The sequence below is a fragment of the Budorcas taxicolor genome, chromosome 4 (genome assembly GCF_023091745.1).
Source record: "Budorcas taxicolor isolate Tak-1 chromosome 4, Takin1.1, whole genome shotgun sequence".
Taxonomy (NCBI): domain Eukaryota; kingdom Metazoa; phylum Chordata; class Mammalia; order Artiodactyla; family Bovidae; genus Budorcas; species Budorcas taxicolor.
The window spans coordinates 115,670,448-115,696,872 of NC_068913.1; the positions used below are offsets into that span (position 1 = coordinate 115,670,448).

Genomic DNA, 26,425 nt, shown 5'->3' on the forward strand with positions numbered 1-26,425 from the left:
TACATCTCCTTCAAGTACCTGAGAGACAAGCCAGAGGGAGCCCAGAAGGCCCTCAGGAAGCCTGTGGTCCCACCTGCGAGAAACACTCTACCCAAGAAGGGGGCCTTTGGCGGGTATGGGGGACACAGTCATTACTGGAGAACAACTCCCCTCACAGATCTCCCCCAAGGCCATTCAACTCCAGTCAATTAGAGACCCCACCCCACCCAAATTCGGGCACTCTACCCCACTGCCCACGGCCGCCAGGTGGACCGCTTGCCTCTGTCTGTGGCCATAGCCCCCAGCGGCTCCTTGCAATCCAACCCAGAGCCTGCCTCCTGGGAGGCTGAGAGAGGTGCCCTTAGGAGGACAGCTTTCTTCTTTACTAGCCACACTGAGGAGCACAAAGATTAAGGTTTGCAGCTATTTTATTTACAAGTATACATTTAACACAATGAAATAAACACTGATATATTGAAGCCTAGTTAATAGTAGTGTAACAATATGTATCATTTGAATGATTACATTATTTTAAACAACAAACTACACTGAAAAATTAATGCGATAAAATTCTTGGTCATAATATTAAGAAATACAATATATAAATTGAAAATATGATTGCTCAAAATTTGAAAATGGAAGTGAACTCATTTGGACAGAGTCAGAGTTGAACATAATCTGAAAGGAGGGGGTGGGGGAGAATCTCTGACCCAAATGAAATCTTTCAGGTTAACAGAAGAGAAACGAAGCAGTTTATCGTAAATGATGACGGTCAGTTGGCTTCCTCAGGCTGGACTGGGCCCCAGCGTCCCCGGTTCTGCAGGAGAATCACATCACCGAGCAGGAAGACTTTCCTTGTGAAGCGGCCCCATCGATTTTTTCTGCCTCCAAAATTATCCTTCTAAAAACATCAACAGCAGTCTGAAAACAGAGAGAAAACCAATTGGCGTTAGTTTTAAAGTGGAGCCGTGACCAACATGGGGTTGCAAAGAGTCAGACAGGACTCAGCGACTGAAACACGACAACGAATGCGGTTTCTGCTGGCCGGACGGGAGGAGGCCCACTGCCCAGTCCTACGCTTGGAGGTCAGGTGTGGGGGCCCCCGGCTGGAGGTGCCTCAGTGCTGCAGGAACCAGGGCTTCCACCTCCCCCGGAGACCCCTGTTTTCATCCGTCACCACAGGAAGCCGGAGGAGCCGTCATCCCTGGGCTCTGGCCCACTCCCCTCTGACCTTGGGGCCCAGTCTCTGCACCCCCTCACCCCCGGGGTTCTGGACTGGAGCAGGGCAGGGGCTCCTCCTGCCTCGCACCGCACCCCGCCCTTCACACCCTTTCCCCTCCCACCTCCTTAAACCCCTCAGCTCTGACTCTGAGGCTGTCCCTCGAGCCTCCTGCCTCCTGACGGTGCCTCCAGGGCCCGGCCGTTCAGGAGGAGGAGCCCCTGTCCCTCGGGGCAGACACCAGTCCCTGTCCTTTCGGGGCAGTGACTGTGATAATCCTGAAACACCCATTTTCAAAAGCCTCACAGGGTAGCACCTACATCCTGTCATTACCAGGCACCAGCCCCCATCCTGACTTTCAATTCCGCTCAGTATCCTGCCGGCCAGCACCCCTCGGCCCGCCTCCTCGATCCAACCACACTTGCCTGCCCTCTCTCCCGGGCCGGCGCAGGCCCCAGGCAGTCTCTGTCCTTCCGCTCCCCGCCCTGCCATCCTGTACCCACACGGTGGACGCAGCCGGGGGACACGCCCCCAGGGCCCCGAGTCCCAGCGCCCACCCACACTTCCCCGGTCCAGTCACCCACCGGGATGAAGGGGTCACGCCTCCTCCTTCCACTGGGGCCTCTGAAGCTCTGCCCTGTTCTCACCCTCAGCTGATGACTGCGTTCTACACGAAGCAGCACCCGTAGGCGAACTCTGCCTACTTTGTGCACTAGTGACCACGCCCCTGAGTCTGGGCTCATCCACTCTGGCTCGCGCTTTCCTAGGATGGAACGACGGAGGCAGCCCTAGGCGAGCCCCAGCCAGCCCCCGGCCCAATGGTCTTGTCTAACCGAGGCCAAGGCTTCAGCAAGCACCCCTCTTTCCGCATTATCCATTCCCCTCCTTTGCCATGACTAAGCAGGCACGTTGGTATTTACTTCATTCTAAGAAAAACGCACAGAAAAATGTGTGGAAAGATGCATGCCAAACTCTTACAAAGAGTACAGTGTGCCTGGAATCTGGCTTTCCAGACAAATCTTAGCACTCTTGATTACCTGTGTGGTCTGACTCTGCCAAAGTGCATTCTCTTTCATCAGACTGCTGGAATACAGTTGTGAAGGCCTCCACAGAAAATAAGCCAAAACTGCAAACACATCTTATAGTTCAGTAACAGCCAAAGTGCAGTATTCGCACTGACTTGATAATTTTTTTATAAACCACTGTGCATTCTGTTATCAACAAATCTGACTCAATTCCACTGAGGACAGTTTATTTTAAAACAATGGATTTTTGGTTAGTACCAAGGTACACTTGAAAATTTATCAATAAAAAATTCAAGCAGTTTACACAGACTGGCCTCTAATCATGTGACTACTGATGAGGCATCTCTTACTAGAGTCTCTCTCTTCCTACACACAGACCAAGAGTAGTAAGCATCCCAGTATGGAGCACCTGTGTGGACCAGAATCACCTATACCTCTCATGTACGGAGGTCAGAGGGACTCGGTTCCTTCCACCTGACAGGGAGCAGATTTGACGACAAGATGAGAAGAGGTCCCTGGAGCCATGACCGAGGGCTGAGAAGTGTCCATACAGCTGTGAGGACCGCGGCTTTCCAAGGGTACACATACCATCACGGTATGTACCTAACTGGGCTGCAAGAATCTTTCTGCCTTAACGGATTGTTTCACGTCTGATAAGGCGTTTGTTGATCTGATGAAGATGCTCAAGCAACCAAGGCAATGGTTGAGTTGGGTCATCTGACCCTTGAACTTGTCTGGGATGTTTGAGGCCACCATACTGCACCCTTATCTTCTTTTAAGAGTTTTGGTTGATATCAGATACATTTGCTAAATTTATTAGAACTTTTAAAGAATCACAGCAGTTGGAATTTTTTCATTTTAACTTTAAGCCTTGAGCACAATTCCATCTTTCCTTCGGATACCGAAAAAGCAGTCTACTGTCTTCTAAATGAAACTGAAAGGTCACAGAGTAAATCTATCCAGAACTGTACTGAAGAACCTTTAAGCTATACTAAAGTATAACATAAACCAGACAGGACAGGCCTGTGTCCTCAGACCAAAACGTAGCTCAGTAACAAACCCTAAGCCAACTAGGCCACTCTCAGTGACCACAACCTTAGGTCACTCTCCGAAGATACACTGGCCTGAGGTTCACCAGGCAATTCCTCTTGATTACATGAAGGCAGGGTCCATGCCGTGTCTACACCTTTGAGGCTGCTGCAAAGAGTAATACAGGAGCCGCCAGACACGTCCAGAGCAACACGCACACACAGCACAGGGACCACGGGCACCCACAGGAAGAGGGAGCAGCTGCTGACGCCTGTGTAACCGTCAGTCGAAAAGGGTAACTGCTCTTGGATCCTCAGATTTCCCCCAAAGAGAACCAAAACAGAGGGAAGTCAGTAAACAGACCAAAGAAAGTGTAGGGCCATTCAACTGCACTCCTCACCCCGAAACATGTTTAAACTGAGATACAGCTGTCACAAAACATGTATTCCAGGTGTACAACGTAACGACTCGATCTAAGTACGTATTGTGAAAGGATCACTGCACTAAGTCTGGTTCACCGTCACAATTTGTTTCTTCTTGTGATGAGAACTTTTAGGATCCACTCTTTTCTTGGCAGTTTTCAAATATACTGCATAGTCACCGTGCTGTATATCCTATCCCCAAGACTTCTTTATTTTATAACCTGTAGTTTATACTTTCTGACCACCTTCAAATCTTTATAACGTAAATTTTCAAGCACATAGGAAAATGGGGTCAGCCGTATAGTAACCGCTGGGCTCTGCTCCGAGCTCACCAAGTGTCAGCGTCTGCGCTGTGTTTGCTTGCTCCCCCTCCACCCGTCTCCCCATCTATTCCATCTGAAACTAGGCTACAGGCATTAGGAAACCTGGCCCCTAAATACTCTGGTTTGCGTTTTCTAGGAATAAGGATGTAGTTTCTTCCTAATCCCAACACCATCACCACTCCTAAGACAATCATTTCCAAAACATACTCCAATCTCTCCAACTGATTGGAAATGGCTTTCATACTAGCCATTTTAGACCAGGTTCACAGAGACATTTAAATACAGAACAGTCTCCATCTCTCCCTTGAGAACACTATCATCTCTACTACACTTTGGGTCAGGCACAGGCCTTCTCTTCTCATCTATCAGAAAGCACGGTAGAGGATCAGATTTAGGTTAAACTTAAAATTCAGTCCAGGTTTTTACACCATCTGAAGTACAGAGTGATCATAAAAGGTTATTCACCTCTTGGGTCTTAAATGCCTCACTTCTAAAATGAGACAGATCGACCAGATGATCTGAAGGGTACATAAGACACCCAATGTTTGGTTTAATACAATTAGAGACAACACAGGTCTCTCAGCTCTTACTATCTGAATTCTCACTGTGTGCGTGTGTGTTAGTTGCTCAGTTGTGTCCGACTCTGCGGACTGTAGTCGCCAGGCTCCTCTGTCCACTGAATTCTCTAGGCAAGAGTACTGGAGTAGGTTGCCATTCCCTTCTCCAGGGGCTCTTTCCAACCCACGGATTGAACGGGGGCTCCTGGATTGCAGGCAGATTCTCTACCATCTGAGCCCCCAGGGTCTGCACTCAGGAACTAAACGACTGCAGATAAAAGTCTTGCTATCTACAATCCAGGAGGCAGCCGCACAGATTTAAGCTCCCTCGCCTGCTGACACAGGGACAGACAGATCTGCCTGTCAGGGGACCCCTGGGTTGACCAGGCACCACTAGAAACAGAACCACTGTACGTACAAATTATGGAGAACACGGAGCTCAGTGATCCTGTCCTTGAGTCTCAGGATGAAACAAAGGGGATAAGAGAGAAGAAACTAATTTTGGCCGGAGGACTCCTGAGGGCCAAGGAGGAGGTGGGATTCGAGTACCGTCTCCAAGGGCAGGGGTCTTGGTGGGGAAAGGGGGCGGAGCTGGGGAAGGACAGCCCACTGTCCTCGACCACAAGCCCTACCCCCCACTCCCAAACTGTAGTTTTCTCACAAAAATGCAAGCCAATTCATTTTACCTGAGGGTCAGACAAGATAACGTGTTGAAAAGACTTTAAGTATGCAGCTAATCATGTTAGAGAACCGTGAGCGCACAGGGGAGGCATCTGCACGCGCCATGGTGTTGAGGGGAGTGGGAGGGGCTTGGTGGGCCTGCCAAGCGCAGGATGCAGTGGAAGAAGAAACTGGAAAAGTGTGATTCACACCCTGCGCTCATCACACGCTGGGCGCTCTGGGGCTTGTTTGACAGACGACGGGCAACCCACTGACAGTTTTTAGGTGAGTGACATCATCTGATCGGCAGCGAATAGAAACACTGGTGAGAATGTGGAGGCGGGAGGCAAGCTGGGCCGCTCTGGGTCTCAAGGAAGGAAGAGGAAAAAGGGGACACGGGAAGCCTGCTGACAGAGGACTGACACCCCTCCTCACAGGCCTGAAAAGGAGCCTCTACCCGCAGGGCTGACGCTAGTGAAGCAGCTTGCGCAATGGTTCTCACTGGTTTCTATGTATCAAAACAACACGTACATCTCACTCAGTTTTACCCAACAGAAAAAGGGGGCAGGTACAAGAACAAAACTGCCAAAGTGACTTCAAATCATTCTTGTTTCTCTTCTACGCCTGGACTTAGTTCTGTACCAGCCTTCAGCATGAAACAAAATAAGACTACGTGTTCGCGGAGGAAGTATTGCCTTTACATTACTTAATTTCTATTTATCATACAAACATTCTAGGTCCCATCATAACACTGACTGAATTAAAATACCAACAGCCTTTCATCTTCCTAAAGCAACCCAGAGCTGGGCACTCGAGATGGTGGGAGGAGGAGGACTGAGCAGGAGTGATGACGATGGCAGTGGCACACCGACTCAGCAACACACACGTCACGACTGAGGGGACACAGGCAACGTGAGTTTTAAAAACCACGTACCTGATTTTCTTTTGCAGATGATTCCAAAAACGCTGCGTTCCAAGACTCTGCTAACGCTTTCCCTTCTTCATAACTGATCACCCTAACAGAAACAGAAAATTCTAATTGAAGTAGTTTGCTCTTTACCACGTAAGGTGTGTGTAACTCACTGACGAGGCAGTCAGCTCAGTCTCATCCAGAGTGCACGCAGAGTCTCTCGGCCACCCTGAGCTGGGGCAGAGCGGACACTGCCTGACGGGGGCCGCCCACTCCTGCAAATCCCCTATGGTTCGGAGAACAGGACTCCAGCCTCCTCAACAGTCGACTCCTTTCTCAGCAGCTCGGCTGTAAGCCCCCCTGAGACGGGCCATTCTGAAAGGGCCCACAGTGGCCCCCTGCTGCCCGCGGGCCGCGTTTTCCCATCCGGGTCTTCCTCCGATGCTGAGCTCCCCAGGAACAGGGTCCTCAGCCTGGTGCTCAGAAAACTGTCTGGACTAAACCAGCACTACCACTGTCTTTTTAGTCTGCTTTGTGCAAAATGGCAAAAGCATCTAAGATAATTTTCTACAGCGTGTGCCCTCTTTTTAAGAGGAAACATTTTCCACGATGGGTGAGATGTTTTACTGCAGTTTTGTTTCTGTTATCAGTCATCGCCACACTTCTGAAAACAGAAATGCTACAGCTAAAAATATTCTGGCTTTAAGAACAATTAAAAACAGAACCTCAGTGACTACATCATTTTATATAGCAGTATTTAGAAGCTACATACCTTTCCATATGTAGGTCTTTCTTATTCCCAACCAACATAATAGGTATTCTGTTAACACAAGGGGAAAAAAAGCCAAAGTACACTAGTCAGTGCCCGATTTGATTGTTCCGATGATCCTAGTATATCGAAAATAAGAGATAAACTATTGCTACTTACTGTACTTTCCCCACCATATCCAATAATTTGCCATGGATAACTTTGATCACTTCAAAACTATAAAACAAAAAGCATGGAATCAGACACCTATTTAGTGGTGACATTCTAAAATGGTTTTATTGGTATTTATATTGGTAACAAGAGAAAATGTCACAGACTCACCATTTTAATATAAAGTAAACTGAACACAAGGAATTCCTTTATTTTTTCCTAGCACTCTTTTTCACATGTGTATGTATTCAACACGCAGTAGCCCTTACTGAGAATATTCAAGGTGGAATAGGCGAGATACTTAAATTGGAACGTTTACAACTGGGCTGATTTAATCTGTGAATAAAACATTTGTAGAACGTTCCTTAGCAATCAGCCTATGCTCCACACTAATAAGGTAAAAACAGAGAAAAACAAATCAATTAAGTATTTCCCATTTGAATTAGCAGGAAAGCTCAGTTCATGTTCATTCACTATTCTGGGCAGTCTGAGGTAAGACATAGTTTTTTATTCCACTGGTGCAACAGAATATCTAATGGGATAATTTTTTCCCTTAACAACCTGTTTGTTCCACCAGACAACCACTAAAAACCATTAAAGTCTGATTGTTACTACTGCCAATTCCAGCATAATCCCTCAGGAGGATTAATGTCACCTAAGCACGGCAAATAAACTCAAGCAAGGAGAAGTAGGCCTTACCTTTTGATTGATGTAACAGAATACACAAGAATATAACCATTAATATCTATGGAGTATGTCTGAGGAAAGATGGAATATTCATCCTGTGGAAGAAAAAACAATTACATTTGAGTGAAGGCTTCACGTGGGGCTTCCCTGGAGGCTCCGTGGTAAAGCGTCTGCCTGCAACGCAGGAGCCCTGGGTTCGAACGCTGGGTCAGGAAGATCCCCCGGAGGAGGAAATGGCTACCCACTCCAGTGTTCTTGCCTGGGAGGGGCCTGGCAGGCTACTGTCCATGGAGTCACAAGAGAGCCAGACACGACTAGGCAACTAAACAACAACAACGTTTTTATCTAGGGTAACAAGCGATCGAAGAAATCAAAGCAAACAGAAAGCAGATTATTATTTGAGAAACATAGCTTTTACACACCCAAGATTTAAGGCTGGTTTGGGGGCAGTAACATGCTTTAAGCCAATACTGATAAATGGCTCAGGCTAGTTAGTCTAAGACTTTCTAGGGACGGCTAACGTCTTGCAGTTTGTGAGAGAGACAGAAGGAATGAAAAGACTGGTTCTGTGACCCTGTGTCAAGGACAAGCACCACCACATTTCTAAGGACGTAAAGCCCAGAGTCCCTTAGGCCTCGCAGAAAAATTCCCGTGTGCTCTAGTTTACCCCATCAATGTGTATTTTCAGCTATCTCCCTCACATGAGTCACAATGGCCTGAGCCCAGTCCAGGGGTCATCAGTGGGTTGCTACCAGCACTTGAAAAAAAGAGGATGACTGAGGAAACAAAACGCCAGACTCAAGTCAGCATACTCAGACTTTCTAGGATCGAATGTGCTATTTACTGAGCAACTTTAGGAATTAAAGGCACACCGTATGCCACTGCCTGTTAGGACCAGTTTTATAAGCTTTATGAAGAAGCCTGGTGCTTTGCGTACAGAATTGTTTAAAGCACACGAAAGTGTCTAACATCAATGCAGGATTCAAGAGTGCCACTGTCTGGTACAAACATTTCCTGCTTCAGCTGAAATACAGCTGTTACTATATCACCCCATCCCAAGCTCTACTGTAGGAAAATCACACCAAGCCATCCTCACATCAAGTAACTGTCTCTGTTAACTGTGCAATTCCAGTGTGGTTATGACAATGACCCTGATCAGATAATAGCATTTCAACATTACAAAGCTTATTACATATGCAAAGTAAAACCATTAATTATTAGTACAATTACGACCAAATTTAATTCACTTTAGTGTTGATGCTGAAAACCAAATTATAAATGGACTGACAGATCTTTCTACCCAGATTAAAACAAAATTTCAAATACTTTTAGTCGAGAGTTCAGCGGCAGTAGACTCAAAGTTAAAAATTTCATCATACTCAGGAGGCACAGTGTGAAAAAACTAGTAAGAAAGTGAAACGGAGGAAAAAGACCCTCAGCTTTAACAGTGACCAAAGACGACAAAATTCCTAGGAATAAAACCTAAGAAAATAGAAGCGTAACACATGGTCCAGCCGAAGAAAATCTTAAAATAGTCCGGAAAGATAGAAAGACTTAATCAACCGAAGAGTGTGCCACAGACTTCAGCACAAATATGCAGACTCGTAAGGATATCTATTAATTAATCCCAAATTATACACGAATGTAACATACTCCTGATGAAAAGTGTACTTCCTGAGAAAAAATACCAACTGAACAGCAGGTGGGTGGAAACCAGAAAGCCAGAGATTAAAACAGAGCAGGACTACCTCATGAATGGAGCAGACTGGGAAGTCTGCAAAGACCCAAACAGACCCAGGAAGCAGGCATATAAAATCAGAAGCTGGCATTTCAAATCAGTACGGATGAAAGGTAACCCTCAGCTAAATGTATAGTGAACAAATGCAGAGCCACCTGGAGGTAAACAACTAACTTGGATCTCTTAACTCACACCTTAGCAAAGTGTATTCCAGAGGAATGAAAGACTTGCAGACGAAAACTGACAGTGTGTACACAGTGGATGGGAGGGTTAAAAACAAACAAACAACAGTCTTGGTTAAAAAGGGATTAATCAACTCAACTATATGAAAATGAAGAAGTTCTTCATGGCTAAAAGTCTTTCAAACAAAAGGAAGACTGAAAACAAAACCTCAAAGCTCAGCTCATATACTAAATGCTAATTTTCTTCACATATTAAAAATCAGCAAGCAAAGACCATCCTGCCAAAAGACAAGGGTGAGGTATGTGAACAGACAAGATAATTCACAGAACGGAAATAAAAATGTCCTCAAACACAGGAAAATAAGATCAAATTCCTTATTAAGAAAGATAATTAAAATGACACCCAGCAGACTGGCAAATAGAAAAAAAAACTGGCCACACATCGTGTTGGTGAGGCTCCAGGGAAACAGGCAGTCCTGTTGACTGCTGCCAACCAGGTGACCCTGTGGGGTCCAGTAGCCCCCCACCCAGGAAATCTATATATGTGCCAGATATAACCATCTTTCTAAAACAACACAAGATATTGACTGCGGCACTGCTGGTGGTGGCCGGACCGCAGACAACCTAATTGCTGATCAATAGTTAAACTATGGCGCATCCTGGGCGTCTGGCAGCTTGGTGTCGAACCCCTGCCTGCCAGTGCAGGAGGCGTGGATTCAGTGCCTGGGTCAGAAGCTCCCCGGAGAAGGAAACGACAGCCCACTCCAGTGTTCTTCGCCTGGGAAATCCCACGGACAGAGGAGCCTGGTGGGCTCCAGTTCACGGGGTCACAGAGAGTCGGACAGGACTTACTGACTAAACAAATGATATATCCAAACAATGGGCTATTACACAGTCCCAGTGGGGCGGGGCAGGGCAGGGCATGGCAGGCCGTCTGCACCGATACAAAATAATCTCCAAGATGGAGATACCAAAACACATTACTTTTTGTGTAGAAAATAAAAGAAAAAACTTGAAATGTATTTGCATGTTCATGTATAAAAAAGCTTGGAAACATTTACTAAAAACTTACAATGGGTTACTGCTGGCAAAGGAAGCTAAGACAGTTACAGTAGAAAGATTTGACTATTTACCCTTTCGCATTATTTTATTTCTATTAACATGTACATGTACTATTATTTCTAGATGACCTTAAGTAAGTAAGTAAAGTCACTCAGTCGTGTCCGACTCTTTGTGACCCCGTGGACTGCAGCCCACCAGGCTCCTCAGTCCATGAGATTCTCCAGGCAAGAATACTGGAGTGGGTTGCCATTTCCTTCTCCAGGGGATCTTCCCAACCCAGGGATCGAACCTGGGTCTCCCGCATTGGAGGCAGACGCTTTAACCTCTGAGCCACTAAAAGACAACAAAAAAGGTGGGGGGAATTTGACATTAAAATTGACTGTCTCTGACTCACTTGTCATGAGTTTACTTAAATTACACCAAAACAAAATCTTTCATGCAAACTAAAAATAACCAACTTGTATTTACTATGTTCATCAGCATCCCTAGCTGGGCAATTAAATCAGCTGCATAAAATAAACTACTAAATAAACAGTACTTGCTATCAAATATTTAGTTCAGTTCAGTTCAGCTGCTCAGTCATGTCTGACTCTTTGTGACCCCACGAACTGCAGCATGCCACGCCTCCCTGTTCATCACCAACTCCTGGAGTTTACTCAAACTCATGTCCATCGAATCGGTGATGCCATCCAGCCATCTCATCCTCTGTCGTCCCCTTCTCCCCCTGCCCCCAATCCCTCCCAGCATCAGGGTCTTTTCCAATGAATCAACTCTTTGCATCAGGTGGCCAAAGTATTGGAGTTTCAGCCTCAGCATCAGTCCTTCCGAAGAACACCCAGGACTGATCTCCTTTAGGATGGACTGGTTGTATCTCCTTGCAGTCCAAGGGACTCTCAAGAATCTTCTCCAACACCACAGTTCAAAAGCATCAATTCTTCAGCGCTCAGCTTTCTTCACAGTCCAACTCTCACATCCATACATGACCACTGGAAAAACCATAGCCTTGACTAGACGGACCTTTGTTGGCAAAGTAATGTCTCTGCTTTTCAATATGCTATCTAGGTTGGTCATAACTTTCCTTCTAAGGAGTAAACGTCTTTTAATTTCATGGCTGCAATCACCATCTGCAGTGATTTTGGAGCCCAAAAAAATAAAGTCTGACACTGTTTCCACTGTTTCCCCATCTATTTCCCATGAAGTGATGGGACCAGATGCCATCATCTTAGTTTTCTGAATACTGCTATACAGTAATTGATTATATGTAATTTTACTCCTCAAATGCGTGAGTGAACAAATTTATTACAGACTGCTTTTTAATTGAAGGACACTGCCCTTTAATCATTCTTCCTTGCTACCACAGTCTTAACCCCAGACCCAGCCCATAGGAATCCAATTTAAAAACAGCTCTTGCAGCGGTAAATTTAAGTGCCATGTCATCCAGTTTCTACAGAACGAGGGTGGGACCGTGGCACAAGAAATACTGCCCCGGCTGTACCATCCTGAATGTTATATACACACAGCACAGCCTTTAATGGTCTCCCAAGTGTGAATACAGCCTTTGGGAACTATTAGCTGCAATGAGAACAAATTATTCAAAGCACCTAATCTGGGAATATCCTGTGCAGAAATTCTCTAAATATTCTGAGCCGGTGGTAACAAAACCCAAAGGAGCGAGACAGCAGGGCTCAGGACTTAGCCCACGCTCCTATCACACTCACACCGGACAGTTCCTGAGTGTTCTGGTCCTTTCGGGGTCATTCTTTGTATCACTCCGTCATTAAAACAGTTAATGGCAAAGTGTACGTTTATGCTTTAGAGCAAAACAAAACCTCATAGAACACACTCAGAATAAGGTCCTATGCCAGGGGCTCTTCTTCGCTGGTTTCTAAGCTATGTGATCAGTCATCTATGAGGTCAGTTGTCTATGAGGCCAGTCGCTGGTCAAGATTTCTGTTGTTTCTCTTGTTCCAGTAGACTCCCACTCTGCAATGGGCAGGGACCCCATTGACTGAAAGCCTAGGATGGCTCCACTCTAAGAAAACCCCATGAGGTCACGGACGTTGAGTGAACAAGTTGCGTGTTACAGCTCTGGGACACACACATTTGCTGTATCTGAAGCTTCCAGAAAGGAAACTCCAGGATTCCCTGCACTGCCAAAATGACTCAATACAGCTATTCTCTTGCTTCACTGTGGGGTGGTGGTGGTGGTGGTGGTGGTGGGTGGGGGGAGCCGGGTTTACACTTTCCTTCTTCGTTCACTTCAAAATACAAAGCAGAGGGAATTCATTCTAAACTCAGAAGGCAGGCTGCATCCTTCTAGGTCTATCTGTTTTCCCAGGTTCCAGAAAAAAACCCTCCATTTAACATGGCAAACCAGTCTACCTGACTCTCACCTGCCTGCCAGTCTGATCGTCTGTTGATTCTAAGACACAAGGTGGCATCCCAGCATCTTTACAGGTCCCAGCCTTCAGGCAACAGTCATAAATTCAGCTGAACAAAGTGGTTTTTAATCAAAGTGGGACTGGGTGACATGTAATGGGGAAGATGAGCTGTCAAAGGGTTCTCTCTGTTCCTCTGAAGTTCTCTTCATTTCCTTTATCCTTTGCATACATGCTAAGTCGCTTCAGTTATGCCCAACTCTTCACAACCCCACGGACTGTAGCCCACCTGAATCCTCTGCCCAGGGGATTCTCCAGGCAGGAATACTGGAGCGGGCTGCCACACCCTCCTCCAGGGGATCCTCCTGACCCAGGGACCCAACTCCCATCCCTTGTGTCTCCTGCACTGGCAAGTGGATTCTTCACCACTGGTGCTGGCAACCCACTCTCCACCTTCACTGTCACGTTAACCTGTGAATATCTTTTGTGGGGAGGGGTTACTTACCTTTGGCAATTACTGTCTAGCAAAGAAAACTGACACTCTAATCTTGTAATCATATAATAAATCCATACAATCAGCTTGTTTCTGCCCTACACCTTTCCCATGCCTTTTCCCCTGCAAAAGATCTACTTTTGTTCTTAATGTAGAAGGAGACGTATTTCAAAGGGAGGAAAAGCACTGATGTGATCCTCTGATATGGAATCAATGTTTAGAAAATAGAAAACTATCCTGTAATAAATATAAACCTTTACAATGTCATCATGAATATATTCAAAACAAATTATGAAGTAGAAAAACAAGCTAATTATTTGAAAAAACTTCCGTAAGTCTCTTTCAGAAGATAAAGCAGACAGCCTACTGATGTCCAGACACACAAAGTCACAGGGGCTCTCTTGGCATCGTCCTTGTGCTTGCGAATCAGCAGCAGGCCAGGACGCCGGACACGCTGTATGGGATTCTGACACTTACCTGCCCAGCTGTGTCCACAAGTTGAAGATGATACTCCTGTCCATTTACTGTGATCAATTTTGTGAAAGCTACAGTGAAAAAGGAATTAAAATATTTGTTAGCTAGAAAAAAACAAACTTTCGATCACTGAAAGCTTGAACAATGACATCCAATTAAGCAGAGTCCTTAATAATCTCATAAAATGATCCCAGGAAACAAAAAAGAATGTCTGAGTTTAACAGACCCTTCCCTCCTTCCATTATTGAACTAAGCAGTGACGACTTACTAAAACCAACGTCAGGCAAACCTTGAACTATCTTCAAAGAAACTGAGAGCAGACAACGCTTCTATCTTACACAAAGCAGAGTGAGTGCTCTATGGACGGCCCTCTTGTGATAACTGCAGCATATAAAGCCTGAGGTCTAGAATGAGCCCAAAGCACACGACTTTTCATTAATTTACAGCAAGTCTGGTGTCAGAACACAAAGAGCTAATATTAACTGAAGTGCAAAGAACTTCCAGTGCATAAAAAATTGAACAACTTTATCGAGAAATAGAACGGCACAGAATAGGTGTTCTTTGTGAAGTCACCACTCGACTTGGCTTAAGGCTGGAAGCAATTTGTCACAACTACTTTTCCCTATCAGGGGAGAGGGTGGGAATCAGACTCAAATCACTTAGGGAAAGTTCATAATTCTAAGCAGAAAGACAGCAGACAAATAGAGATGAAAGAGGAAAGAACTATTAATAGTAATAGGATATGAACCCCTGGTAAATAACCATCTGAGCCCCTGGTAAATAAATGGAACAGATTTCTTCTGCACACCCCAGGCCCAGCATCTTGACTCAGCCTGAGTCCTCAATCTCCTGGCTCTAGCCCCCCACCTGACCGGAGCGGCCAACAGAATCCACCCCTTGTGCCGCTGAGAGAGGACCCACTCCTGCCACTTTGTTCCACAGACAAAAGAGACAGCAAAAAGCGACTGATGAAAACCCCGAGAGACAGCCGTGACAAGGAGAGATCTTGCGTCAATGATGAACTCGCCCAGGAGAGAAAGGCTGGCCCCCACGACAAGCGATAATCGAAGAGATGCGTCCTAGCACCAAGCTTTTCTGACGCGACCAGGGCGAGGCTAGAACCAGGGAAGCGAGAATTGCAGAGCAGGCCGCCCGAGCCAGCTGCCCCACTTCATCATCCCTGCGCTCTTCCTGAAAACCATCACTTCAGTGAAATCGTCACACTGGATGAAAACTGAATCAGAATACATCAAGACAGGGAGTACCCAAGATAAACTGCTTTCATCACTTCTAAGAGAAAAACGCTACTGTACTCCTCCCCCACGCTGTAACCTTGAATTTGGGGCGCACTTCGGACTGACTGTGCTCCTGATCCCTGTCAGCCGGGGGCAGTCGTGGCGTGCAGTGTGAAGACCTGCCCCCCTCCCCATCACACTCAGTCAGGTGAGACCAGAAGCGCATCTGAGACTCGATGGAAGCTCTGTCAGGGACGCTGGTGAGCAGGAAACCTGGAAAAGATCACTGAGACAGAACACTCATCATTCATGAACTCTTTCCTGGGGACCGGTGATCACTGCCAGCACTGTTCCAAGTGTTCAAGATACTGCAGTCTCTGACCTCGGTGAGCTGACACCCCAGGAAAGGGAGGATAAGCAGATGGAGAGACAGACACACAGTCAATTAGCTTCCCTATGAGAAGCATCCAGGCAGAGCTGAAACTGCAAGTGAAAAAGTAACAAAGTCAGGGAAAAGTGAGAAAGACTAAGCCACGGAGACTGCGAGAACAGTGAGGGTGGGGGGGTGGACAGAGGGGCAAGTTAACGATCACGCTAGGACGTGGTGAGTAACCTGGTGCGATCTGTATTTAAAGAAAAGATCACTCTGGCTATGCCATGAGTAGTGAGATGGACAAAAATGGATGAGGGATACAGGGAGACGCCATCTAGACTATCATGATCTAAGAAGGATGGGGGCCTGGACTGGAGGGCTGAGAAACGGCAGATTCTGGATGCAGTGCACAGGGACAGAAAGAGGGTTTTCTCACAGACTGGAAGCAGGTGTGCGAGACTGCAGATCAGGATGACTCCTGAGCTTCTGGGCTGAGCGACTTGAGGCCCGAGTCACCAGCTATCTGCAGAGGCAAGGCCTGCAGGAGCAGCGGTGGGAGCGCGGTGGTGTGGCTGGGTTTAGTTATGTTCAGCGCGAAAGCCCAGGAAATATCCAAGGGGCAACGGGGGCAGCTAAAGAAAACAGATGAGCTGAGAGGAGAGACAGGGTCACCAGAGAGCAAAGGTCTGAGCGTCGGGGGCACTGCGAGGCCGGGTCAGAAAGAAATGAGATTTAACCAACGAACAGGGGACGTATTGGCCAGTGAGGGGAGAGACAGAAAAGAAACAAGATATTAATAAGCGTTTTAGCATTTCCTTGCCTAGGAAGAGGATGTAAACCCTCCTACACACAGCAGTGAAATCAAACTGAAGACCTTCCATCTGCCGCAGGAACACTGCCTCTTCTTGTTACTACAGAAAAAAGGGAAGTGCAACGAGAGGCACGCCTGTGGGTTCCACAGCCCGGAAAGACACTCAACACAACCTCCCAGTGTAGAAGGGAAAGGCGGCTGGCTCCTGCGAGCCTGACCTTGGGCTCTCCTCTCTCCCTCCCTTTTCCAATCACTAGAGAAATTCCTCCAATTTTCAACCTCAAACCCTGAAACTGCCGCAAGCAAGACGAACAGAGGCTTATGAGCTAAGTTAAACCTAATAAGCAAATAAGCAGCATATTAATAAAGGTTTCTAAAATGAGGTACTCACAAAATAAGATCTGTGTTACTAATGTGTGCTGAGAATTCCTAATTCATAGCCTGCTGGACAAGTTACCCACCATGCAAAGCGTGGTGATGCAGTACAACGCCTAAGGAGAATTTCCCAACTTCTGGTGAGGAGCTGTACTAATTCACTAACAGTGCTACTTCCAGATGGCAGAAACTGCGAACCGCTGCTATTTTTCCTTTAAATTATAAACTACCACTGTGAGATTTCATCATATCAATTTAGTTTCAATTGAGGTGTGACAGCAGCCATGAAATTAAAAGATGCTTGCTCCTTGGAAGGAAAGCTATGACCAACCTACACAGCAGAGACATTACTTTGCCGACAAAGGTCCATCTAGTCAAAGCTATGGTTTTGCCAGTAGTCATGTATGGATGTGAGAGTTGGACTATAACGAAAGCTCAGTGCTGAAGAATTGACGCTTTTGAAGTGTGGTGTTGGAGAAGACTCTTGAGAGTCCCTTGGACTGCAAGGAGATCCAACCAGTCCATCCTAAAGGAAATCAGTCCTGAATATTCACTGGAAGGACTGATGCTGAAGTTGAAACTCCAATACTTTGGCCACCTGATGCAAAGAACTGACTCATTGAAAAGACCCTGATGCTGGTGAAGATTGAAGGCAGGAGAAGGCGACAACAGAGGACAAGATGGTCAAATGGCATCACCGACTCAACGGACACGAGTTTGAGCAAACTCCGGGAGACAGTGAAAGACGTGGATGCCTGGCGTGCTGCAGCCCAGGGGGTCCCAAAGAGTCAGACACGACTGAGCAACTGAACCAACATCACCGTCACATTTCATCACATCAATCTAGTTTGAATTGAGTTGTGGGAGTAACACTACAGTATATAAGAAAGCACATTGGCAGAGCAGGTCTAGAAATTTCCTCAAACTAGAAAATATTACCATGGTTTTATTGATGCTATTCTCTTAAACCCCTGTTAAAAGATGACCGAGTCCCAGAATTTTTGCTTTTGCAGTCATACTTCAGAGATGTGTTACTACTGAATGTCTGCTAGCAACAACTTGGACTAGATTATAAAGTTAGGTATAGCGATTCCCAGATTTAGAGTAGTGTTTTTTAAAACCGTAAAACCACACATTCGTTTATGATGCTACCAACACGTTTATGACAACCATTTTCTTGTTCGTTCCTTGGTTTCTCTGAGCAATTTTCTTCCGCTACATTGTGGGGGAAAGGGTGGAGGGTTTCTCACTGTGTTACTTGGTCAGAAGCCTCATATACGGAACGTGATGTCTGTATATGCCTCATAAACTTAAAATTTTTTTTTTTATTATTTGTTTTTGGCTGTGCTGGGTCTTCACCGCTGCATGGGCTTTCTCTAGCTGTGGTGAGCAGGAGCTCCTCTCTGGCTGCGGTGCTTGGCTTCCTTTGTTGCGGAGCGTGGGCTCTGGAGCAAGGGCTCAGCAGTCGCTCTGTGGCATGTGAAATCTTCCCGGACGAAGGATCCAATCTGCGTCCCCTGTGCTGGCAGGAGAACTCTTAGCCACTGGACCACCAGGGAGGTCCCACCTCATGAACTTTAAAGGGACTCATACTCGGACAATCATTTCTGCTCTTGCCAAAAAATTTAATAAATACTGAGAATTCAATCTTTATTACTGAATACTAAGTGTTAGGAAAATATTAAAAATGTGATTAAAGATGATGCTGACAGCCTTCAAGGTAGGATTATATTTTGGTTTTGAGATAGCATCAAGGTAAGAAAGTCCCACTTTCATCAGGTCCATTACTTACATACAAAGAAAATGTATTTATATACAACATGACTTTCCTTCCAATTCAATTTTAAATGGCACAAAGCTACACAATTAGTAGAACCACTTTTAGGGCAGAGCTTGCCATGAAAACTGTCTTCTATAGATAAAATTCCCCAATGAGCCTTAGCTCTTTAAGGACACAAACTTCGAAATTGTTACGTATAGCAAATATTAAGGGCAAGGTCATGGGTTATTCTGTCCTTATTCTGACGCTGAGGCAACCAAGCTTGTGCATGTAACATTCAGATGAATCTGCTCCTCACATTGGCACACTAGTTGATGCCAGCTAAACACATCAACACAGGATGGAGTCAGGATACCTCCTTCCCGAGACTGGCAGGGGTTACCTCAAACTCGGATCTGCCCAGAGTTAGCTCAGCAACCTACAGGCTTCCTTCCCTGCCACCAGCATGCTGGGACGTAAAGGACAGTTGAGTATTTTAAGCCAGGGGCTGGCAAACTCTGTCTGAAAGGGGCCAGACAGTAACTATTTCAGGCTCTTCAGGCCAGATGGTCTCTGAGGCAGCCACTCAACAGCTCTGCAACCGTAGAGCTGAGACGGCCAGAGACAGTGGAGCACAGCGTCTTGGCAGGGCCATGTTCCGATAAAACTTGATGGATCCTGAAATCTGAATTTCACGCAACACTCACATGTCACCGGCATTCTTTTTCTTTTGACTTTTTCAAATATTAAAAAACGTAAAAATCATTCTTTGCTCATAAGTCATACAAAAAGACAGTGAGGCCTTTCTGACATGCAGGCCACTGTGTGTCAAATCCATCATGAGCCTCTTTTTTGGCAGGAGAAGTCTTCAAATCCAGCTGTTAAGAGTCATGAACCTGGCTGTTAAGTCAGCTTCAGTCTAACATGTCAATCAGACTTTGACAATCTCAGCTTTAAATCTGTAAGCTCCTCGGGAGATTCTAGGTAAGTCATGGTGTCAAGAACCTCAAGTCTTGGGCCTAGGGTTCTAAGACAGCCTGAAATAAGACCAGCGTCCAAAACACCCGCTTCCCAGGATGGAAGCATTCCGGGTTCTCTTCCCTGTTCCCGCGATCTAGGCTTGGGCCATGGGCCTAGAATCCTTCAGGAAGATTCTGAAATCATAAATTGATACTGGACAAAGTAAAGGCTGAGGCTGGTTCTGGTCTTGGGGGCTTTTTTCTGCACATGGCCTGAAACGCCAACGAGCTCTGGATACGACTTTTCAGAAAACACTGCAAGGGCTCGCTCCAATCCTGAAACAGCCCGCTCTCCACGGCCTCCTCTCAAGTCTTTAGAGCTGGAAGGGGCTGTGGGGACTAGAGCGTCTACAAAAGTAAGGTACAAAGGAGCTGGAGTGTTTTCATCCTTTCAAGCCTGGAATCGCTAGAAACGGCTACCGCTGAGATGGGGAAAGAAGACCGCATACTCTCTTTCCATACAGCAGCGTCTCTAACAGGAGGTTCCAGTGTGGAACTGCATCCTGTGGGAATGAGTAACAACGTCGAGACAATGGCATCTGGACATCATTCATTCAGTGTGAAGTAAGATTCATTCCGTGTGAAACGGGTAAAGCTGTGGAAGTTTTTCTGGGCCCCCAGCTGGAGATCTATAGGTTTAACTGAATACTCTTTGCAATCAAAGCCTCCAGGAATACACAGTGGCTGCTGATAAGCAAAAAGCAGGCTTCTCAGCTTATAAATCCCTGAAAACAATACTTACTATTTTCTATGGTTGGATCGTAGGAGTCAACAAATTGGCCTTCAACAAACTGAATCGTCAACGAGGATTTCCCTATAAAAGAGAGCAACAGATCAGTATGTATCGGTATATTAAGGTAAAAAAAAATAATTTTACTATTTTACCAAAAATAGTCTAAGAAGAAATATATTTCATATATACAATAGGAATTTAAGCAATGAAGCTACTATGAATTAAACATGTCTGTGATACTAACAAACAGTACACACCAATAAGCATATCACACAGTTTTTAAAAGTAAACAAACCTTTAAATAAGGTCTAAGCTAATTTCCTCTGGTGTCCCTGAAATCTGTTTATTAATTACGAACATAAAATTAAAACAGCATGATTAGTTTCTTTGAGTTCTTTAATTTATGGATGTTATAAGTGTTATCAAGCATAGCTTTTAAAGAGGATAATCTGAACAGGGGCTTCCCCAGTAAATAATCTGCCTGCAATGCAGGAGACCTGGGTTCGATCCCTGGGTCAGGAAGATCTCCTGGAGAAGGGAATGGCAACCCATTCCAGTATTCTTGCCTAGAGAATCCCATGGACAGAGTAGCCTGGTGGGCTACAGTCAATGGGAATTGGACATGACTGAGCGACAAACACACATACACAATATCTGAAAATATGCGATAAAAGTCTACTTTAACGAAACAAGAGCCAGCCTTCAGCTCTCTCCCCCTCTGCTGTCAGTCAATTTCTCCTGGGGGGCTTGAGAACAGGGACCCTGTGAAGAAAGAGGGCAAGGCCACATTGCAGCCGTCCTGCTGAGTCCCAGGGGACTGGCTCCAGGACTCCGCTCAGACACCAAAACTCTAAGTCCCTCATGTAAAGCTGGTAGAGTATCAATGAACTTGCAAAACAGAAATAGACTCACCGACACAGAAAACAAACGTATGGTTACCAAAGGGGGAAGGTGGGGCGGGGATCTATGAGGAGTCTGGGACTAGCAGAGATAAACTCTGAACAATAAGGTCCCACTGTACAGCACAGGGAATTATACCCGATACCCTGTAACAGACTAGAATGGAAGAGAATACGAGAAGACAACGGACACCTCCAGATCACTTATAATACCCAATAATAGAAAGCAAATACCATGTAAATAGTTGTCAGTGTGTAACAGATTCAAGTTCTGCTTTGTGGAACTTTCTGGAATTCGTCCAACCCAACCCAATATTTTCCATCCGAGGTTGGCTGAACCCCTGGATGTAGCAACTGCGAATATGGAGGGCAGACTGATTTTATCAGCAGGAAACAGGAAGTGGTCCCTCCCTAATTTCACCCCAAACCCTTCCTTCTCTTACATTCTTAGAGCATTATTAAACACCCATCTTACGGGCCTGCCGTTATCTCATGGAACTTCTACCTCAAAGTACATGCAGGGAGGGCCAAGGAGAGCAGTCTGATAAGACTAGTTTCACACTTGTGGGGCCCACCTCCCTCCAGACCACAGAGAAGAGAGGTGGGGCTCAGACTTACACACCAAAGGCAGTCCCCACACGCTCCAACTAATAAACACACGCGCTTCAAAGTCGGGGCTGTGGGAGATGACGAGAAAAGCCCCCAAGCTGGCAGGCCTCTCTGGACGCATGTGCAGTAAGCACAGTTCAGAGCATCTTTAGGATGCCTAAAAACGGAAATTGTTCTCTACAAAGCAGTCTACAAGAGCTTCTGAAAATTAAGTGTTACTGTCTTGCTTAAAACCCTCACTGCCATCAGAATAAGCCCCACCTCCGAACCACAGCCCACGGTCCCAGGCTCTGTCCACCAGGGATCCCTATCTCATCTGCTGCGCCCACCCTCACCCCCAAGTGAGTGAAGTCACTTAGTCGTGTCTGACTCTTTGCGACCCTGTGGACTGTAGCCTACCAGGTTCCTCCATCCATGGGATTTTCCAGGCAAGAGTCCTGGAGTGGGTTGCCATTTCCTTCTCCAGGGGATCTTCCCGACTCAGGGACAGAACCTGGGTCTCCTGTGGTTCAGGCAGACGTTCTCTATCTGAGCCACCAGGGAAGCTCGGTCGTATCCTTCCATCTTCATATCCACCCCCAAGCTCCAGTCAGATCCTTCCATGTTCACCAAGTTCTGGTGCCTTCATGCCTTTGTCCCAGCCGCCCACCCCCATCTCTGAATGTACACACTTTTATTGTTTTTGTGGCCTGAGTTCAAACATCCCTCTCTAAGACCGCCCAACCGGAGGTGCACCCACTCCCTGCCAGTCACTCTCTCATAGTGGTCTTGTTTTCTTTCTTCTTCCTGCTGAAAAGTTGTCTGAAAGGATCTTCTTTCACTAATCAGTCTACCAAGACAAGCACAGTGCCTGACACACTGTAAACACATGTGCTCAGACCTTTGATGGGCACGCTCACACTCAGACCACAAAAGATGTCAATTCATATACATGACTAGGAAACAGGTCAACATGTTAGTCCAAAAGTAACTGCGGTTCTGCACTGCTGGAATTTTCCATCTGATATTGGAATAAATATGGTTATGTTATACATCATTTTAATGTGTGTTTCTTGCTTTATGCTTTTTTACTAATGACTTATTATGTGCTGTTTATTTCATATTTATTTTAGACTAGGGAAATGATGTTAGACAAAAAGCAAATTCAAGCAGTTTCTTATTCTAGTTCAAAATGGGTCATAAAGCAATGGCGACAACTTGCACCATCAACAATGCATCTGGGCTAGGAACTGCTAACGAACGTATAGTGCAGTGGTGGTTCAAGAAGTTTCGCAAATGAGAGACGAGAGCCTGGAAGACAAGGAGCACAGTCGCCAGCAACCAGAAGGTGACAAGGACCAGTGCCGAGCAATCCTTGAAACTGATCCTCTTACAAGTACATGAGAAATTCCTGAAGAACTCAATGCTGACCATTCTATGGTCATTTGGCATTCGAAACAAATTGGAAAGGTGAAAAAGCTCAGTAAGCGGGTGCCACACGAGCAGACCAAAATTCAAAAAATTGTCATTTTAAAGTGTTGTCTTAAGTCTACGCAACAACAAACGAGCCATTTCTCTATTGGGTTGTGATGTGTGATGAAAAGTGGATTTTATACGACAACCGGCAGTGACCAGCTCAGTGGTTGGACTGAGAAGTTCTGAAGCACGTCCCAAAGCCAAACTTGCACCAAAAAAGGTCACGGTCACTGCCTGGTGGTCTGCTGCCTGTCTGGTCCACTACAGCTTTCTGAATCCCGGCGAATCATTACATCTGAGAAGCACGCTCAGCAAATCGATGAGAGGCACTGAAAGCTGCAAGGCCCGCAGCCGGCACTGGTCAACAGAAAGGGCCCAATTCTTCTCCATGACGACGCCCGACTGCACAACCAAACACCTCAAAAAGCTGAACAAGTTGGGCTAAAGTTTTGCCTCATCTGCCATACTCACTTGACCTCTCGCCAACAGACTACCACTTCTTCAAGTATCTTGAGAACTTTCTGCAGGGAAAACGCTTCCACAACCAGCAGGAGGCAGAAAATGCTTTCCATGAGTTCATCGAATCCCGGAGAACAGGTTTTCACACCACAGGAATAAACAAACTTAGCTCTCATTGGTGAAAATGTGTTGATTGTAATGGTTCCCATTTTGATTAATAAAGACGTGTTTGAGCCTAGTTGTAATGATTTAATATTCACCATCCGAAATTGCAATTATGTTTGCAGCAACCTAGTAAGAAACAGGTGTCTAGTCTGTGTTGGTGCCCGAGCGCCAGCCTGCCGGCGACACATAGCTGCAGAGGTCACCTGGCAATGCCACCCTCTCCAGGCGCACTGCGGGCAGAAGGGACCATGCTGCACTGGCACCGCGGTGTGCCCACTGCCCTGCATGCCTGTATGCTTATTTTTCCTAAAGGGACACACACACAACCCAGCCTTAGCTCATTTGCAACTGTGTATTTTAAGAGGGAAGAGTACGTCCATGGAGGAAATGTTCTGACTTTGAGAAAATTTTGATGAGGGAGATGGTAACACCTGGCCTACGTCAGGTGAGATACTAACCCCTTAAGGAACATTTAGCTCAAAATATAACAAAACTCTTTTATGCAATGAAAGCATCAAGAAGGAAAATAAACAAACATACACCTCTTTTATAAGTCAGCAAGGCTGAAAAGTTTTGAAGAATTTTTTAAAAAGGAATTAAAAATGATGTTTATAACTTTTTCAAAGTAGAATTAGATTAAAACCAGTGAAAGAAAGAAGGTATGCTATGCTATACGTGTTAAGCTTCCCCAAAGAGGGAAATCAGTAGGAAACACTGGATTAGATAGTAACAAACCACAGTGGGTTGGCACCAGAGAAGTCTCAATAGCGTTACTTGCAGGGGTGGGGGGTGGGGGGTGAGGGGAAACAGCCTCATAAATTATTGAGTCAATTTGCGAAGTGACGACCAAACTGGAAGGTCACACACCATGAGGGCTTCCCTGGTGGCTCATGCAGTAGAGCATCTGCCTGCGATGTAGGAGACCCGGGTTCAGTCCCTGGGTCAGGAAGATCCCCTGGAGAAGGCAATGGCCACCCACTCCAGAATTCCTGCCTGGAGAATCCCAGGGACAGAGGAGCCTGGCGGCCTCGGTCCATGGGGTCGCAAAGAGCTGGACATGACTGAGCAACTAACACGTCTTCACTTCTTTTACACACAGTAAACAAGACAGCATGAGATTAAGTGCAAAATCACAGGTACAGACAACCAGCAGACCACACTGAAAAATGATGATTACTGGCACATATCCGGTGAGAGTTCCCTATTCACATCTTTATAAAGGGCCTAAGGTACTTGACAGGCTTAACGGACATTTAACTGGAAAACACAAGTAACTACTCTGACAAAAGCAGACAACGCAGTTCAGCTCAGGCCACCGGCAGGCTGACGCCAAGCTCTCCTCTTCGGGAGCAATTGGGGCGCGAGAGCTGAAACCCCAGCTCCCCAGGGAGCAAGCTGGACTCCACTCAGAATGAGCAGAAGTGGGACTGAGGAAAAGCTAGGTCTCCTTAGGGTCTTTCATCCTTGGACTCTCCCCCTAAGGGGAGATCATTAAATACTTAAGAAGGAACAGGAAGGTTCTATTTGCAGACCTGACACAGTGGTCTACTGTTTCCATTCCAAAGTAGAACTATAAGCTAACCAGGGCTAAAATCTTTACAAGTCAGCACTAAACGATACCTGTTCTCAGTAAGCAAACGCCAGTACTCACAGTGCTCTCAGTCCTGGTTCTAGTCACTCCTGGCTTTGAGAGGTGCCCTCACCAACCTCCTCCTCCAAACTGGCCATTCAGCTCCCTGGTCAAGTCCACATGCAGTCTGCCTGCAGCAGCTACAGGAGTCTTTGCTAACCTATTGCAAATTGTGCTCTTTACTTGAGCACCTTTCAAAGTCTGGCCTCATAGTAAGTTCACACACTGACTTTGGCTTTTGCCCTAATCCAATCTGGATTCTGAAACACTAGTTATTTCCTGAAGATGGTTCAACAATGGTCATGCTCTCAGAAGGTGCATTAAGTTTCAAATCTGAAGAGAATCTCAACTCCAGATCAACTCTTTGGAGAGACGTTGTATGAAAACAATACAGGAGTGATCTGAGAGAAAAGGAAAAGCAGCGCGTGAAGAGATGAGGGTTTACCAATAGAGACATAAATCATTCACTTTATAACAGTACTATCTTTAAAATAGGTTTGAAAATAACATATTTCAGTGCCCCACAACTATCTTCCAAATAGCCTCCCTCCAAACTAAGAACCACCTCAGTTTTAAAAATCATAAAAATTATTTTCAAAAAGTTTCTTCTGAACTTTTTTACCAGATCAAAAATAGCATTGCCATATTTATATGTATTTTGCAATGGTGATTCAGCATACTAAATTTTTTCACCCAGTATTTTCACAACAGAAGACAAACCTTCAAGGCTGTTAACTGAGTCTCGCACTTCAAGACTGTTACAAAATGGGCACTATTTATACAAATGTTTTAGTAGCTTTCAGATTAGTTTTGAATGACTTTTCATGTTTATTCTCCAAAAAGAAA

General features: G+C 45.7%; 1 protein-coding gene across 1 annotated transcript in view; it reads right to left on the reverse strand.

The window, feature by feature from the left end:
• Positions 1 to 417: 417 nt before the first annotated feature.
• Positions 418 to 26,425, reverse strand: part of RHEB (Ras homolog, mTORC1 binding) — a 51,961-nt gene continuing 25,953 nt past the window's right edge. Inside the window, exons 2-8 of the mRNA XM_052638640.1 lie at positions 20,372 to 20,443; positions 14,061 to 14,128; positions 7,743 to 7,825; positions 7,053 to 7,109; positions 6,897 to 6,944; positions 6,149 to 6,230; positions 418 to 900 (exon numbers count right to left, since the gene is read on the reverse strand). Coding sequence (XP_052494600.1) covers positions 808 to 900; positions 6,149 to 6,230; positions 6,897 to 6,944; positions 7,053 to 7,109; positions 7,743 to 7,825; positions 14,061 to 14,128; positions 20,372 to 20,443 — 503 coding nt within the window. The 3' untranslated portion in view covers positions 418 to 807. The remainder of the gene's footprint in view (positions 901 to 6,148; positions 6,231 to 6,896; positions 6,945 to 7,052; positions 7,110 to 7,742; positions 7,826 to 14,060; positions 14,129 to 20,371; positions 20,444 to 26,425) is intronic.